This window comes from Setaria italica, chromosome III (genome assembly GCF_000263155.2).
Source record: "Setaria italica strain Yugu1 chromosome III, Setaria_italica_v2.0, whole genome shotgun sequence".
NCBI classification, from domain to species: Eukaryota; Viridiplantae; Streptophyta; class Magnoliopsida; order Poales; family Poaceae; genus Setaria; species Setaria italica.
Window position 1 is genome coordinate 8115563 of NC_028452.1, and position 16907 is coordinate 8132469.

General features: G+C 49.1%; 4 protein-coding genes across 5 annotated transcripts; 3 read left to right on the forward strand and 1 right to left on the reverse strand.

The window, feature by feature from the left end:
• The first annotated feature begins 871 nt into the window (after positions 1-871).
• On the forward strand, positions 872-3645 carry LOC101754292 (B2 protein). Its single transcript, XM_004960933.4, has 5 exons — positions 872-1661; positions 1826-1926; positions 2007-2090; positions 2827-2937; positions 3077-3645. Exons 1-5 carry the CDS (start codon positions 983-985, stop codon positions 3119-3121), a joined length of 1020 nt encoding a protein of 339 aa, XP_004960990.1. The 5' UTR covers positions 872-982; the 3' UTR covers positions 3122-3645.
• A 289-nt stretch (positions 3646-3934) lies between these two features.
• On the reverse strand, positions 3935-8595 carry LOC101753358 (DEAD-box ATP-dependent RNA helicase 15). Of its 2 annotated transcripts, XM_012844764.3 has the most exons (13): positions 8513-8595; positions 8372-8424; positions 8122-8238; positions 7896-7996; positions 6629-6801; positions 6309-6540; positions 6100-6218; positions 5420-5476; positions 5143-5327; positions 4646-4790; positions 4486-4569; positions 4344-4407; positions 3935-4244 (listed from the first exon to the last, which is right to left on the reverse strand). In XM_012844764.3, coding segments are annotated over exons 2-13 (1290 nt in total). In that variant the 5' UTR covers positions 8374-8424; positions 8513-8595; the 3' UTR covers positions 3935-4233. The 2 variants fall into 2 exon arrangements, with proteins under 2 accessions (XP_012700218.1, XP_012700219.1); XM_012844765.3 differs by having other exon boundaries at positions 6629-6924; positions 8372-8569.
• A 42-nt stretch (positions 8596-8637) lies between these two features.
• LOC101752952 lies at positions 8638-12542 on the forward strand. The gene is made up of 3 exons (XM_004960929.4): positions 8638-9337; positions 9457-10361; positions 11070-12542. The coding sequence occupies exons 1-3, from the start codon at positions 8778-8780 to the stop codon at positions 12119-12121; spliced, it is 2517 nt and encodes an 838-aa protein (XP_004960986.2). The 5' UTR covers positions 8638-8777; the 3' UTR covers positions 12122-12542.
• A 999-nt stretch (positions 12543-13541) lies between these two features.
• Positions 13542-15826, forward strand: LOC101754691 (vacuolar-processing enzyme). The gene is made up of 2 exons (XM_004960934.3): positions 13542-13875; positions 14385-15826. The coding sequence occupies exons 1-2, from the start codon at positions 13678-13680 to the stop codon at positions 15606-15608; spliced, it is 1422 nt and encodes a 473-aa protein (XP_004960991.1). The 5' UTR covers positions 13542-13677; the 3' UTR covers positions 15609-15826.
• The last annotated feature ends 1081 nt before the right edge of the window (positions 15827-16907 follow it).

The following is a 16907-nucleotide window of genomic DNA, read 5'->3' on the forward strand; positions in this document are numbered from 1 at the left end:
CAATGCAACATGAGAGCATGACATCTAGACATATGGAAAGGGCGGGCGGTGAGCTGCGTCTGCAAAGGCAAAACACGTCAAAGATAAATCAATGTGCAAGGAAGCGTCGTCAGATACATAAGGAGGAAGCGGTGTGTAGTGCCGCCAACATGACACCACTTCAAAGATTGGTTAGGTGATTATGCGTGAGGACGCCTAGAATACCTTGTAGCTAGATAGCGTAGCAAAAGATAAGGTCACTAAATATATTCAAAGGATGAACGGTGGGCGGTGAGCGGTAAGCGGTGTTCAAATTACGTCATAGATAGATACATAGTGGTGACTATACGACAGATCTGGATGTATAGAGGTGGTGGGCGGTGTGTTAACAGTGAGGTAGGTGAGAAAAGAGGAAAACAAAAGGAATCGAAAGGAAAGGGAAAGAATTGTGCACAATGAAGATTGACCGAGTCGCTTGTCCAATGCCAAGTGAATCCTCCTGTGTCTCGTAGCCCGAATAGCGCTTGCAGTTGCAGTCAAACCAAAGAAGTAACGCAAGAGCAAAGAGATCGAGAAGGGGAAATTCGGCGTGGGTGCAGTGCAGTGGTCGCAGTCTGCTGCTGGGTCTGACGGAACGGTTGGTTGGCTGGTTGATCCTTCTGGAAGCGGGCCGACGACGCGGTCCGAGCCCGGCCCGGCCCGACCCCGCAGTCCCCCCCAAAACCTTTCCATCTCCCAGGAAATTTCCTCGTGCCCGCCCCGCCCGGGCCAGTTACTTGGTCACAAAGCACCGAGTAGTGGGCGTGGCCCACCAGCAGCCGCCCAACCACGTCCAAACGCGTGTCCCGTCCCCACCCACCATCACCACGTTCATAATAAAAAGCTCCAACCCCCTCGCCCCCATTTCTTCCATTTCCAATTCATCGCATCCCAATCACATCCTCATCACTCCTCAGATCCAGCCAGGCCTCGCTGCAATCCGAGGAGGAAAGGATCCGCTGCCATGGAGGGCTACGACCGCGAGTTCTGGCAGTTCAGCGACCAGCTGCGGCTGCAGAACAACTTCTCCAACCTCTCCATCGCCGACTCCATCTGGTCCTCCTCTACCGCCCCCAACAACCCCCTGCCCGACCAGGGCGCCGCAGCCGCCGCCGGCTCGTGGAAGGCCGCCACCAACAACGCCCCCGGCCTCATCGGCGCCGGCAGCAAGCTCGCCTTCGGCAACGCCACCACCACCAACGCCGACCGCTACAACTACTTCCCCGCCAACGCCGCTCCCGACGCCAAGAGCAACGCCAACAACAACTCCGGCGGCCTCGCCTTCAGCAAGAACCTCAACAGCCCGGCCGCCGCCCTCGGCAACGACTACTACTTCAGCAAGAACGCCGGCGCCATGAACGCCAACACCAACGCCGGCGGCGACGTCATCAAGAGCTACTTCAACAAGTCCGTCGGCAGGCCGGCCAACAACAACAATAACAACTCCTTCAACGTCGGCAAGAAGAGCGCCGCCGCCCACGACAAGAAGAAGAGCGCCGGCAACGGCAACGGCGCCGGCGTCGACAAGAGGTTCAAGAGCCTGCCGGCGTCGGAGGCGCTGCCCAGGGGCGAGGCCATCGGCGGGTACATCTTCGTCTGCAACAACGACACCATGGAGGAGAACCTCAAGAGGCAGCTCTTCGGTACGTCGTCGCCTTTGCTTGCTTGCACTGAAATCGATTGGATCGGATTGGATTGATTCCAGCATCCAACGCTGAATCGAATCCAAGAACCGATTCAAGCTCGGGATTTTATTGTTCGATTCGACCGGAATACTCACTGAATTGATGGATTGCTTTGCTTGCAGGGCTGCCGTCCAGGTACAGGGACTCGGTGAGGGCCATCCGGCCAGGCCTTCCCCTCTTCCTCTACAACTACTCCACCCACCAGCTCCACGGCATCTTTGAGGTCCAATACTTCCTTAGAATCTTAGGCATCAGAGCATATGTTCATTTGTTCGATGGTTATTGAAATTTCATCGCACGCAGGCTGCAAGCTTCGGCGGATCCAACATCGATCCAACAGCTTGGGAGGACAAGAAGTGCCCTGGAGAGTCCCGTTTCCCTGCTCAGGTATCAATCAAACCATCCTCAAAACAATCGAACATCAACATACGCTGTTCATCCTTTTGTTAGCTAATAGCTATAGGCTGTACTTGAAAAAAAGAGAGCAATTATTGCTTTTTTTTTGTCCACTACGGGCCTCGCCCGAATTTCATTACCAGCGAGCAATGAAATTACATAGTTATGTATCGCACGTTTAGAGAAAGCGTTTAGAGAAAGGAGATTACATATCCGACTATAGCTTCCAGCGAGAACGACGCAAAGGGACTTCTGGCTGGAAGACAAATCCATGAGGAACAAACTCTATTGCTCCTGGAAGACAAATCCATCAGGAACAAACTCAATTGCTCCTGAAATAAAAACAGATTATAGCTTAACAAAAGGAAAAGAAAAGGGATTTGATCGGTTTGTTCGTGTGATCCTGTCAAGCAGGCCTAATTGTCAAAAGCAAAGAAAAATGTGCACAAGTTAGCTTAGACGCACAGGAAAGTAATAGTTTGGTGGTTGGCCGACCTTATCGATCAATCAAGTTGATTTGGTTGGCTGAATGTGACCCTGTCAAGCTTTTGCTTTACTGGCCTAGTCACGTCGTGCACACACACAGGCACAAAAGCCAAACACAAAAAATAAAACAGTGCCTTGAGCTGTCCGTCATCCGTTTGTCCGTCTCCATCTCGATCTGTTCGCCGTGTTGAATCAGTCTAATACTGTAACCTTAATCTAATCCGTGTGCCGACCTCAACAGGTGAGGGTTGCAACGAGGAAGATCTGCGACCCGCTGGAGGAGGACGCGTTCCGCCCCATCCTTCACCACTACGACGGCCCCAAGTTCAGGCTGGAGCTCAGTGTCCCAGAGGTTGGCCCGGCTTGCTCACTTGATACTCCGTTTTGAATCATCCGAATACCTCATGATAAAAAGAAATAATTCAATCTTTGCATGAACAATGTGAGAAAACAACAGCAAGGGCTAATTCAAGTTTTTGATGTGGCTGCAGGCGCTGTCGCTGCTCGATATCTTCGCGGAGAAAGTTTTTGCCTGAGTTTGAGTATGATGAGCTGACCATGTATGGCGATTGGCGAGGCGAGTAGAGTATACATATATACTACTCCCTCCGTCCCAAATTACTATTCATTTTGGCTTTTATAGATACATGTCTTTTGATATGCACCTAGATATATACTATGTCTAATACATAGCAAAAGTTGTGTATCTAGAAAAGTCAAAACGAATAGTAATTTAGGACGGAAGAGTACGTACGAATGCATCTGCTTACCATGGACTGTAGAGGGAAGGAATAAGGCTAGTGCAAGACCAACATAATAACTATAATAATGTGTATAATTTTAGCACCATATGCTGGTTAGCAGCATCTGATTGTGTCTAGTATAAGTTATACTGGAGCATTGCCTGATGGGCTTGCCTTTTGAGGAGCAATGTGTGCTTGTATCACAGGAAAAGTTAAGCGCGGTGATGACATGCCGCCCCTCGCTGTATTACTATTATACATACCTTCAAAAACCGGATCTGCTGTGGATCTGCTGTTATTCGGAAAGTATGGCATCATCCAACAAGTGTTTTTCGATTTCAACTGACTGAACGGTATTACGTGACAACGCATGTTATGATACTCGATTCAAGATGCTTAGAAACACCGAGTGTCATTCATCCGTTAAGATTTAACTTAAAACATATAAGACCTGAATAAGGCCCACCACAGGCGTGACTACCGCTCAATCCCATAACATCCAGCAGAGGCCAGCTAGTCGAAGCAACCAGTAAACTCTACGAAGGTATCCCATGCCATTTAAGTACATGGATTCTATTGAGCCAGAAATAAATCAGCACGAGAAGCAAAAGTGAAAACAGCTCACTGATACATCATGGGAATTAAATTCTAGACAACGCAAAATGCTAACATAACAGAACAGCACAAGATGAGACCGTCCTACAAGCACAAAAACTGATAGTAGAGTATTAAGATACAGATCAGCATCCCGACAGCCTTTTAAAGTACACAGGAGGCAAAACAAATTCCTCCACAACACATTAGTTCAAAAGTGTCGAAGCAGCGACATAACGGAGGCTGCGCACTCCCCTCTTGCTCTATTCTTCCCACATGGAAGCGTTGTGGCAGCAGCGACAACTTGCTGCTTATGATGGCACTGACAATCACAACACAAAAACCATATCAGGATATGCATTACACAAAGTCAACAGCAGGCTGTCAGTATCTGACGCAAGATCAAGATGGCAACACTTACTGTATGTGGAAGTGTCAATTTGCTCAGGCAGTTCCTTTATGTCCACCTCGAACCTTTCTTGCACCTTTCAAACATAGGAAACCATTGTCAGGCAAAATCCAGTGACATGGACGGCAAACAAACCAAGGGCAGAGAGACATACTTGGTTAAGAACATCAGAATCTGAGGCAGAGGAAACAAAGGTAATTGCAAGTCCCTTTGTGCCAAAACGTCCAGCCCTACCAACCTGCAATGGGTATTTCGAACCATCATCAGCAAAGGAAATTAGAGAATCCTTTGCAAATATATAGCAACTAAGTTACCCTGTGCAAATATGTATCTGCTGAGTCTGGCATGTCATAGTTTATGACAATGTTGACCCGCTCAATATCAATGCCCCTGCCAACTAAATCTGTAGCCACAAGAATTCTCTTGTGGCCTTCCTTGAAGTTCTTGTACCGGGTTAACCTGCCAAACAAAAACATTCATTACAAAGGCCAAAAACTTGCACAAATACTAACCACAAAAAAAAAAGCTTATGTAGGCATCAAGATCCAGAGATTGCAAGCAAAAGCTCCATTACATAAAATAGAAGGTTCACCATATAAGGAAACGGACAAGTTTATTGAGCATCCAGGAAGAATTGGAATACACTAGGAATACAAAAGGAAAACAAAGCAATACAATGAAACACAAAAACACAGTAAAATGGAACAAGGATCACCTTCAACACCAATTTCTCAGGTAAAGCACACACCTATAAGCAACGAACGAACTGTTCTCAATATGCAACTGAATGGAAGGGAAAGTGAGCAAGTACCTTTCTTCCTGGGTCATCCCAGAATGGATGCAGATTGAAGGGAAGTTGCACTCACAAAGCAACTTATTCAGCTCTGCAGCCCTGCTAACACTCTTCACGAATATCACAACTTGGTTGAAATCAAGAGCATCCAAGAGATCGTTCAGTTTCCTATTCTTCTCTGCCTCGGTAAGTTTTATGTAGTGCTGTAGAAAATATGAATTTGATTATTAAGAGTTAACAAATAAAGAAGAAAAAAAGGTGTGCATGTCTTAAGGAGCAAAGGTTCCAATATTACCTGTACAAGACCATGGAGGGTCAATTTTGCCTCATCATCAACATAAATTTCCATCGGCTGTAAGGGAACAAATGATAGATGAAAGAAATTAGCATTCCAGCGTCAATCTTGCAGTATATACCAAAAGAATGGTATATTTATCCCTCTGTCAGAGTATGCAGCCTCCATAGAGAAGTTCAGTTATGCACTGTTGCTTACTAGAACCTCTCCAAAAATGCAAGTTTTTCAACAGTGCTTCTCAATACAATTCCAGCAAAAGAAAGCTTCTTTATCGACCAGCACAAGAGAGATGGAGAACCAGAAACAGAACCAGTCAAGTCCAAGTGAACATGAAGTGAACAGCAAACTGGAGAAATGCTGTCCAGGAGAACGTGATTGCATCTTCAGAACAGGAGGCAACCTCCATCTGCCCCCAGTTGCCAACACATTGCCGAAAGTTCGCAGTTTGGACACTTGGACTCTCTACCTTCTACTGGTGATTATTAATTAAAAAAGGAAAGAAGAGCACGACTGACTGCATACTACACATGGGGAGATGGAAAGCCATGAATGCCTTCACCTAAAGCGGACAATACAACTCTCATGCTGGTAAATTAACAGCTACAAGACGACCACCGGAGCAATGGGAATTAAATATGACCGACTGTGGAAAGGAGAGCTGGAAGGCTGCAGGACATTACATCTTGCATAAATTTCTTGCATACAGGACGGATCTCCTTGCTGAGTGTTGCTGAAAACATCATGACTTGCTTGTCATGAGGAGTCATTTTGAAGATCTCCTGGACATCTCTCCGCATATCTACATAGTATACACACTTGTAAGGGACATCATGGGGAAAAAGGAACCAATCATAATTAAGTGGGATAACAACAGAGCATGCAAAATTACCAAGTGACTCGAGCATCTTGTCACATTCATCAAGGATGAAATGCCGCACATTCTTGAGGGAGAGATCCTTCTCTCTGGCAAGAGCAAGTATCCTTCCTGGAGTGCCGACCACAATATGAGGGCATTCATTCTTCAGCAAATCTTTATGCTTCCTGATGTGAACTCCTCCGTAGAAGACAGCAACTTTAACTTCAGACAGATATTTGCTGAACCTCTCAAACTCGTGGCATATCTACAAAAGATAAGAGCAGCAATAATTAAAAATCAAATGCAGATATATCAAAACAAAAACCTGACATGCTAAATCTGTAGCTACAAACCTGGTAAGCCAGTTCCCTTGTGTGGCACAGTACAAGTGCTGCTACCTGACCCGCAACAGGGTCAATTTGTTGGAGGGATGAAAGGACAAAAACTGCAGTCTTGCCCATCCCAGATTTTGCTTGACATATGACATCCATTCCAAGAATTGCTTGAGGGATGCACTCGTGTTGCACTGATGTGGAACCAAAAGAAATTGGAGCAGCACCCCAGTGAGTAAAAGTGTAACCTTCTGGGTCCGTTAATGGAAAGTGTTACCATATTCTGCTCCAACATGGAGTATCAGAAGAAAATGTACCTGCACACCCACAAGAGAATGTTACAAACCACTCGGTAACACAAAGGACTGAAACCAAATAGACAATTATTTCTTTTAATTGCGTAACAGAGCACTGGGACATATTATGGACAAAATGCCTTGATGGTGGTAGTATTGCACAAATACCATTATGGAGACTTAGATGATGACTAGAATGCAGATCTGATCACCACCACCTAATGCAACATTTTTATGTAACAAATATACATGAAGTTGCATCGTGAATGTAAAATCTTAAATATTTTTGTTCAGAAACATGAAGGGTGATGACCAAAAGGGACTTAGCAAATTTGTAGATTATCGTTAGTTGCAAAGTAGTCAACTTGGAAAGTAATACAAGTACCAATGTTCCTTTCGGAGTTCAAATGTCTTAGTAACCTTGTAAGCATTTGTTTGTTGAAAGCACCTTTTTTGTACAGACCAGAAAGACCCCATTGGAAATGGGGATAACGCTCTAATTAACTAGACAAAGACTGCAGTGAAGCACCACAACAGCCCACGTAGCCAAATGGGTGATAGTTAATGCAGCATGAAACCAAACATATGCTTTGTTAATAGTTCTACAACCCCTTGGCCCTAGTCTAGAAGGAAAATAAAGACTTTATTGGACACATCCTTAACCCTTTCTACAGGAAGTCTACAGACACCAAGGCATAGGTTGGAAGAGCTGAAGTCTACAGACACCAAGGCTGAGGGTGGAAGAGCTAATGTGCTTGCTATTTTAATACTTCATCTCATAGTTGTCACCACAGCATGAGGTTACAAGGCTATATATTTTCAATATTAATCTTCCCAAAAATAAGAAGTCACTGCCTAACCAACAGTATCGTCTATTTGCAGGAAAATCTATGGGCCATGACCATTTTGTGGTTCTCTAGCAAGACAACAAGATATGCTAGGTGCGAAGTCAACGGTTAAAACAGTCAACGAAAGAGTAAGGAGAGGCTTGCCTTCGGATGGATGCTCAAAACCACAGTCCTGGATAGCACGAAGCAGCTCTGGCTTGAGAAGGAAGTCTCTGAACCCGGAACTGTGGATGCCGACGTAGCCCCTGGTTGTTCGAACGCAAAAACATATGTCAGAAGAGTTGAGATCGAGCCCAATCATAGAGCAGCAGAATCGAATGAAATACAACAGAAAACAGAGTCAAAAGCGGGGATGAGAGAGACGCCGTACTTCTTCGCGACCTCTCCGGTGGGCTTGGCGGCGGAGCCATCGACCGTCTTGTCGTCGTCCTCCTCGTAGTCCAGGAGCTCCTCCTCGTAGACGTCGTTCTCCTTGGCCTCTCCCATCCTGACAAGAAGCGAAAAAACATCCACGAATCAGCGTCGCAAACCCTAGAAAAAGAGGAGCGCACAACAGATCTCGCGATTCGCAGGCACCCAGAAGGTCAAATTCAAACGAGACAAGGGAATCTGATACTCACATGTATGGATCTAGCGAGCGGAGCTGTGGAAGGGGGGATTGGAGCAGCGGCGGCTGCAAAGAAAGAATTGGATTAGAGGGGTTCTGGGTTTTGGGGTGGGGGAGGGAGGCGACGCCTCGGCGAGAGGATAGGGTTGAGTACCAGCTGCAGCTGCGGTATGGGAGAGATTTGGGGGCTAGGGTTTCCTCGATTTGGGAGGGCCAAAGGGTTTCGACGACGACGCAATGATACTCTCACCCGCGGCAGCGCAATTTATATCCGGCGCGGATATGGAGGAGAGGTTGTAACGGGCCTTGTTCGACCCGGCTGGCCGAGCCGAAAAAAAGGAAGGATTGATCACATCCCCGGCCCGATGATGCTTTTTACTGGTGGGCTATGAGGGCCCATATATATAGAAAGCCCATGGATGGGTTCCGTCCGGTCCGGTCCATTTCGCCGCCGCTCCCTGCCCTTGCCGGCTGCGCCCCCTCTTCCTCTCTGGCCTCTCTCTCTCTCTCTCCCTCTCTCCCTCACCTTCCCTCTTCTCTTCCCCTACCCGACTACCACTCCACCCCACTGCTCCACCACGCCTCTTGCCACCACCGGGGCCGGTGGCTTCTGCCCTCCGCCCCGCCGCGGCCGCGGCCGCACTTCCGCCGCGGCTCGGCACGCCCTCCCCTGCCCTGCTCCCGGCCCCGGCACGGGGAGATCAGATTGCCCAAGGGGAAAGGGGATTGGAGAACGAGCGCAGATGGGGGGCTTGCCCAAGGAGGAGGAGGAGGAAGATGCGTCCGAGCCGGAGGGGGCTCCGGAGGTCGATGTCTCAGCGGAGGGGACCCTAGTCTGGCTGCGCCGCCCCAACGGCTCCTGGTGGCCCAGCATCGTCATCTCGCCGGAAGACGTTCCCAGCGCCTGCACCGCTCCGCCACGCTGCGGCGCCACCCCTATCATGCTCCTCGGACGCCGCCGCGACGGCCCAACCTTCATGTAGGTTCTCTCCTATCCTCTCCCTGCTTCCCCACCTAGTAGGAGTATCTCTGTGTCAGTCCTCAGTCCTCACCCTGCTGCTTCCAGTGAAATTAACAAGGGATAATTCGTTGCCACAGTGACTGGTGTAACCTTGACCGGTGCTCGCGCGTCAAGCCCTTCCGCTGCGGGGAGCTCGACTTCGAACAGCGCATCACCAACGCCCAGGCCGTCGCCGCAACAGGCAGCTGCAACTACAACAAGGGCAGGTACGCCCGCAAGGAGGACGCCATTCTCCAGGCCCTTAACATTGAGAGGGAGCGTGCACTGGAGCCGGCAAGCAAGACCTACCTTCATGGGGGCACCTGCTCGCTCAACCCCAAAATTGAAATGCCCAACGGACAAGTAAAAGATGCTGCAGCAAAGGGTCCTTCTACCACCATCCATTCACTGCCACTACCGCTGCCGCTGCCACCACCTCCGCCCAAGAGGAAGCGCAAGACGCCCTATGACTCTGAGGATGATGCGCCCAAAGGGTCCCGCCGTATGAGAGACCTCAGGGATATCGGATCCAAGACTGTTCCCCCAATGGACTCCCCCCATGCTGGTACAATCTCTGTTCCCAAGTATGATGATCTGCCTAATGTTGGCCAGGTGAAAACAAGTGTGCAGTCTCATGCCTCCACAAAGAGGAAGCATGCAGCTGCGCACCAGGACCAACCCTATGGAGTCCCAAGGAAGAAGGATAGGTCCCGTCCACTATCAGAGCTCTGCAACGGAGACATGTGGAATGGTTCCAGACCAAATGGCCACAAGGCTGATGAACATTTCTTGGGTGCAGCTACTTGTTCAAGCAGCTCATCAGGCACTTCAACCTTGGATTCTTCATTGGAGACGACCAGCTGCCATCGCCGCGCCGCATTCAAAACAGATCAAGCAAAGGGCACCGAGATATCCTGCATGAGCAGGCTATTCACTGATGATTTTCATCATAGGGATGATTTTGTCGAAACTCCACTTGCTGGAAGAAGCATCTTGGAACCAGGTAAGCATGCTATGCTATTTATATTTTCGGGTAGCAAATTCTTGGATAGTAATACCATGTCATCTAACAGTGGCAGTTGTCGTTTAGGTCATCTAACTAGATGCATGAGCATAGGTGACTACTTGTTTAACTTCAATAGTTTTTGGAACATGCACACAGCACTTGTATGATTGGATAGTTATACTGCTAATTTGATATCCCTGGTGCTCTTACCTCCAGCCTATGTGTTTTGTTATGGGGTCATCTTTACCATATGGCAGTTTTCTTGCGCCCAAAATCTCACTGAGCTAAGTATAGGGAGCGGGGAGATCATCAGGCCTGCCTGCAGTTGCCCTTTTAAATATTGCTGACCTGAATCGTAACTCTCTGCTGATCATAGTATATTGACATAAAGTAATGTATAAAACTGATTTAACATTTTCTGATAGATAGATTTTTTATTGCTCGGTATACAGTATATTGCTGACCTGAATCATACTACTATCTGCTGATCATAGTACATTGACATACAGTAATGTATAAAACTGATTTAACATTTTCTGTGAAATACATAGATTGCTCAGTATACAGTATTTGATGCCTTACTTGTTCTTAGATGCACTGTGGTCTCTTGACATCTTATCCTCTGAGTTCCTGGCATATGCAATGTTTTCTTCCTGTTTCTGAACTTCTAAAGAATGCAATACTTATCAACTGATTTTTCACCAGATCATTTGCAGAAATATCAACCTTGTGGTTTGGCAAAGCACCCTACCTGGAAACATAATAAGCAAGCTAATGGCTGCAGCAAAGTTGTGAAATGTGACCGCAAAAATATTAAGATGAGAAGCATAAGCTCTGTTGATCAGGAGGGCTACAACAGGACAAAAGACTCTGATAAGCACGAGCATCACAAAGCAAGGACAGTAAAGCACAAAGCACCAAGAGATGAGGTTGTCCTTTTGGAGAAAAGGCTGGACAAGCGTTCTTTGAACAAGCCCTCTGGAGATGATACTAAAATGCATATCGCCATGATTCCTACTGATTCGGATTGCGTTGGTGCAGTTGAGCAGCAATGTTCTAAAAGAAAGCGTGATCCTGAAGAGTCATCAGAAACCATAAGCAACCGTTCAAATTGTGATAGTGGTTCAATATCATCTCTGGTGTTTGAGCTGCCTCTACAAGTATTGCCGCCCCAAAAGAAAGCACTGGATCCTGAAAGATGCCGTGCAGTGAAGCCAATCAAGACACTGCATTTGAATTCCACCCTTTGTAATGTGGAGTTGAGTGTCCTGGGGAGCAGCAACAATGGGCGCCGTGTGCCCCTTGTTTCTCTAATGAGTAAGTGGAATGGTAAGCCCGTTGTGGGGTATCCAGTCTCCGTCGAGGTCTGTGATGATGTGTTTGGCTGTCCTTTATCAAGTGGAGGTGAGCAGCAGGCAGTTACAAGCAGCATGGATGGAATAATGCTGAAGAGGGACGAAACAAAGGGCCTGCAATGCCTTGTGCCACCATCACCACAGGCATGCCGGGCGAAACCCAAGAGCCGCAGCAGAAAGCCCTCGGAGAAAGATGTGGACAAGTTGTGGCAGCCGCACACGAAAAAGCCAGCGTCCTCGTCAAGAAAGATGCGGAGGCTTTCCTCGTTTGCTTCGGGTCAGAGAGATGGTGAGGACAGGAAGTCAGCTGTCGGGAAAGTTTCTGGAGCAACCATCGCGTGCATCCCGCTCCGAGTTGTTTTCAGTAGGATCAATGAAGCCCTAAGCTTCCCAGTTAAATGAGGATACCCAGGCTGCTGAGTCGGCTGCCTGGGAGATGCTGACGGGGCCTCCGGTAGTAGGTGTTGTTGTACGCACGCCTGTTGTGGCCATAGCGTTGGGAGAACGCTTGGTGTGGCCTAGTAGCATGGTGATGGATGTATCATGTGGTTTTGTTTTGAGCCACATCACATTAGAGGTAGTAGAAGGGCTGTGCTGAGGCACCCCCGGGCAGCTTAAAACAACATTTGGTGATGGGCACATGATCTGACGGCGGAAGCAAATAACTAGTGTAGCTTCTCTATCTTGTTTGGAAATCTGCTTCTAGTGTTGGTGATGCATCGCTGTGCTGTACTTGCATGCAGCAGGCGCTCTGAGCCTTCCTGTGCTGGTGCAGCCCAGCTGCAGTCTTTGGAAATCGAATTAGTGATCTTTTACTTGTTTTGTTACTGCTGTCATTTGAATTCCACCCCCACCCCCACCCCCAGTTTTCTTACGTTGGGCTGCACTGGGCTGTATGATTGTGGGTTGTGCCCAAGAGCCCAAAACATTATCAGTCGGCACAAGGACGCTCTGATGAAATGAATTAATTAGTCAGTCTGAAAACCCCATTCCGGGATTCCTTCCTTGCGTGAAGAGCGAGGGAGGCGGCGATAGTAAAGCAAAAGTAAATTCCAGTGCAAAACGACTCGTTACATTTCACTGATGTCGACCCTCCGCCCGAAGCCGAATGTATCGCTCGCTCTGATCGATCGCATCGTGCGTGATTATTGGTACGGTGTGGACAAGCATCCATCATCTGCTTGCGTCTAAGCATGCACAATGGATCTGTGGACGTTGGCGGCCATGGCACTCCCTGTCACTCAGGGATTACACTGCACGTCAGGGGGGCGAGGCAATTGAACTGTCTCCACGCTGCACGCAATAGCAACCAGACTGCATGCCTGCAAAAACGAAAGATCATCTATCTAACCTGGCCTCCCATCCCCACCCTCATCAGCCCATTAATCAGCTTTCATTTTAATATATACGCTTACTTTATCTACGGTTGGTTGCTTCGTACTCACCTTCGAATCGAAATATATGCTGTTTAGGACACCTTCTATAAAGTGAAGCTTTAACCAATAATTTATACGAACTTATAATGTGTAAATTTTTTAATGATAATATGAAATATATTAAGAGTATTTTTCATGATGAATCTAGGAACATCTACGAGTGTCTTATATGCTAATTTTTTGGGAAAAAGAAGAAGTTATAATTGATAGTGAGAGTTTTCAGAAGTTTGGCCGCAAAAGTCCACTTCAAAGAACAGACAGGGCTTAACCAAGGTGATTGTATTACGGCACGACAACAGGAAGGAAACCGATTACGTAGTTACGCACAACACAAGGAGGAGGTGCGTCCGATACGACGGTACGTATAAAAGCAGGCCGGGGCGTTGTACCACTCCCTGACTTGGCTTGCGCACATCGAACTCAAGTACTCAACCGCCCCCCCACGACTTGCCTTCCCTGCCCGGCTTTCTTTCTGATTCTAGCCGGCAGGCACGCGGGCAGGCAGGAACTAGGAAGCCATCCATGGCGACGGCGACGACTCGCCTCCGCTGCCTCCTCCTCCTCTTCCTCGTGCAGCTCCTCCTGCTGCTCTCCGCGGCAGCCGGCGCCCGGTGGCAGGACTTCCTCCGGCTGCCGTCGGAGGGCGGCGATGCCGCCGCCGGGACCAGGTGGGCGGTCCTCATCGCCGGCTCCAACGGATACTACAACTACCGCCATCAGGCAAGTTTTACCTGCCAATTATTCCTGCCACTCGTAGTAGATGTGTCTCAGCTTCGATCCCCATCTGCAGCAACTGTAGAATAAGTATCGCTTAATTTGGAATATAAACAAGAACTAGTTCGCGGGGGAACTGAAGAATTCTATTTTTTAAATTATATATGAACACTCAAAGTACAAGTACAGTTCAATATCATTTATTCTGCACGCAATTGATTCAATAATTTCAAGTTGGATGGGATGTCATTGGCGATCTGTTTGATTCAATTCAATTCTATTCATGGCAAGCGGTGGCGTGCCATGAGTAGAATTCTATTCAATTCAACTTCCATTATGCAAGCCAAATGAAGCAAGCCCACCAGCGTGCAGTAATCTATTCAATTCAATCTTCATTGCTCGATCCGTTGCACATGCAATTCTTGTGTGGTGGTTTAACCGCAAGCGGTTGCGTGTACGCGCTGCGAAGAATTGACCTGCATCTCCCTCGGTGCTCCCAACCGGCCGATGAACAGGCGGACGTGTGCCACGCGTACCAGATCATGAAGAAGGGCGGGCTCAAGGACGAGAACATCATCGTCTTCATGTACGACGACATCGCCAGCAGCCCCGACAACCCCCGGCCGGGCGTCATCATCAACCACCCGTCCGGTGGCGACGTGTACGCCGGGGTGCCCAAGGACTACACGGGCGAGGACGTCACCGTCAACAACTTCCTCGCGGTCCTTCTCGGGAACAGGTCCGCCGTCTCCGGCGGCAGCGGCAAGGTCGTCGCCAGCGGGCCCGGCGACCACGTCTTCGTCTACTACAGCGACCACGGCGGGCCGGGCGTCCTCGGCATGCCCTCCGGCGACTACCTGTACGCCAAGGACCTGGTGGGGGCCCTCGAGCGGAAGCACGACGCCGGCGGGTACAGGAGCCTGGTGTTCTACCTGGAGGCGTGCGAGTCCGGGAGCATCTTCGAGGGCCTCCTGCCGGAGGGCATCAACGTGTACGCCACCACGGCGGCCAACGCCGAGGAGAGCAGCTGGGGCACCTACTGCCCCGGCGACGACCAGGGCCCGCCCCCCGAGTTCGACACCTGCCTCGGTGACCTCTACAGCGTCGCCTGGATGGAGGACAGCGACGTGCACAACCTGCGCACCGAGTCGCTGAAGCAGCAGTACGAGGTGGTGAAGGACAGGACGTCGGCGCACGGCACCTACAGCCTGGGCTCCCATGTCATGCAGTACGGCGACCAGAGCCTCAACGGCCAGAGCCTTTACCAGTTCATCGGCACCGACCCGGCCAACGACAACGCCACGTTCGGCCGGGACAACTCGCTGCGCCGCCGGTCCTCCGGCACCGTCAACCAGCGCGACGCCGACCTCGTCTACTTCTGGCAGAAGTACAAGAAGTCGGCGGAGGGGACGCCGGAGAAGGCGGAGGCCCGGAAGCGGCTGCTGCAGGTGATGTCCCGGCGGTCCCGCGTGGACAGCAGCATGGAGCTGATCGGCAGCCTCCTCTTCGGCTCCGACGAAGGCCCCAAGGTCCTCGGCGCCGTCCGGCCGGCGGGGCAGCCGCTGGCCGACGACTGGGACTGCCTCAAGGCCATGGTGCACGCGTACGAGGCGCAGTGCGGCCCGCTCAAGCAGTACGGGATGAAGCACATGCGCTCCTTCGCCAACATCTGCAACGCCGGCGTCGGCGAGGACGCCATGGCCAAGGTAGCGTCCCAGGCCTGCGCCGCCGCCCGTTGACCACATGTCTTGTCTCGTTCTGCCTCCTTCGAATTCACCTATTCACGGTGTGCGTGCGTATATATATAGTACTGCGCTAAGATGTGGATACACGGATGTCGCTGGCACTTTGTGTGCAGTCACTGTAAAACTGTAAATAATTCACACTGAACTGGACGTTTGGAAACACAATGAACTTGAAAGAAAGGTGTTCGCTAATTCTTTCTTTCTTTCTTGAAGCAGCCAGGTGTTCAGTAATTCTCAGCCTCTAGTTTCCATTTTCGTTGATTTAGGGGGTGTTTGGATACGAGGTGTTAAACTTTAACAGTGTCACATCGGATGTTCGGATGCTAATTAGAAGAACTAAATATGAACTAATTATAAAACTAATTGCAGAACCCTGTGCTAATTCACGAGACGAATCTATTAAGCCTAATTAATCCATCATTAGCAAATGGTTACTGTAGCACCACATTGTCAAATCATGGACTAATTAGGCTTAATAGATTCGTCTCGCGAATTACACTCCATCTGTGCAATTAGTTTTGTAATTAGTCTATATTTAATACTCCTAATTAGCATCCAAACATCCGATGTGACGGGTGTTAAACTTTAACACCTATTTAAGCTGTTTTTTTTCCCATACTGTCTCCACCAATTTCCCCCCTTTCGGCTCTGGTACCTGCAGCGGTCTGGGTGGTTTGCCCTGTGCCATCACACTCGCATCAACAAAAGGATAGGTGGCACGAGCAATATACAGCTCACTTGCAAATTTTACAAACATAATAACAGGCTGGGATCGCAATCGAAAGTTTTCATTAGATTCTGGCCATGGAAATGCACAGATCGATCTGAAACACCACATGCATCTTTTCTAGTCTAGTTCATCAGGTCGTCGTCTCCATCTTCGCTTGAGACCTCACATAGCAGCTTCTGTTCCTTGACTAGCTAGCTCGCAAACATCCCTGGAAAAAAGAAGAAGCAATTTACAAATCAGAGTCGCATGCATGTCCAATACTAGCAGCTGGTAGCATCAGTACAGTAGTAGTAGTAGTACACGTACCCGAGGAGTTGCTTCAAGGCGACACCTTGATGGCGCAGTCCCGGCCAGAGGCCGGCAAGAATGCTCCTCATTAGGCCATGTGCCTCCTCCTTGGTTATCGTCCTGATCTTTTCGGGTATTATTCTCGGCATCTCGCCGTAGGCGAGCTCGACGGCGACGCTGGAGAGGCGGCCGACACTGTGGACGCGCACCTCGCAGGCCCAGCACACGCGACACGACTGCACTCGCATCTTGGAAGTCACAAAGTGGAACGACGA

Bases quoted from the DNA above. Each gene is read 5' to 3' on its own strand.
- LOC101754292 (XM_004960933.4), top strand. From the start codon at position 983: ATGGAGGGCTACGACCGCGAGTTCTGGCAGTTCAGCGACCAGCTGCGG. The intron at 1,927-2,006 runs GTCCAATACTTC...CATCGCACGCAG, and splicing joins AGCTCCACGGCATCTTTGAG to GCTGCAAGCTTCGGCGGATC. The intron at 2,938-3,076 runs GTTGGCCCGGCT...ATGTGGCTGCAG, and splicing joins TGGAGCTCAGTGTCCCAGAG to GCGCTGTCGCTGCTCGATAT.
- LOC101753358 (XM_012844764.3), bottom strand. The intron at 6,541-6,628 runs GTTTGTAGCTAC...TATCTTTTGTAG, and splicing joins CAAGGGAACTGGCTTACCAG to ATATGCCACGAGTTTGAGAG. The intron at 5,477-6,099 runs GTAATGTCCTGC...GTTCCCTTACAG, and splicing joins GCAAGAAATTTATGCAAGAT to CCGATGGAAATTTATGTTGA.
- LOC101752952 (XM_004960929.4), top strand. From the start codon at position 8,778: ATGGGTTCCGTCCGGTCCGGTCCATTTCGCCGCCGCTCCCTGCCCTTG. The intron at 9,338-9,456 runs GTAGGTTCTCTC...TCGTTGCCACAG, and splicing joins CGCGACGGCCCAACCTTCAT to TGACTGGTGTAACCTTGACC. The intron at 10,362-11,069 runs GTAAGCATGCTA...ATTTTTCACCAG, and splicing joins AAGAAGCATCTTGGAACCAG to ATCATTTGCAGAAATATCAA.
- LOC101754691 (XM_004960934.3), top strand. From the start codon at position 13,678: ATGGCGACGGCGACGACTCGCCTCCGCTGCCTCCTCCTCCTCTTCCTC. The intron at 13,876-14,384 runs GCAAGTTTTACC...GCCGATGAACAG, and splicing joins ACTACAACTACCGCCATCAG to GCGGACGTGTGCCACGCGTA.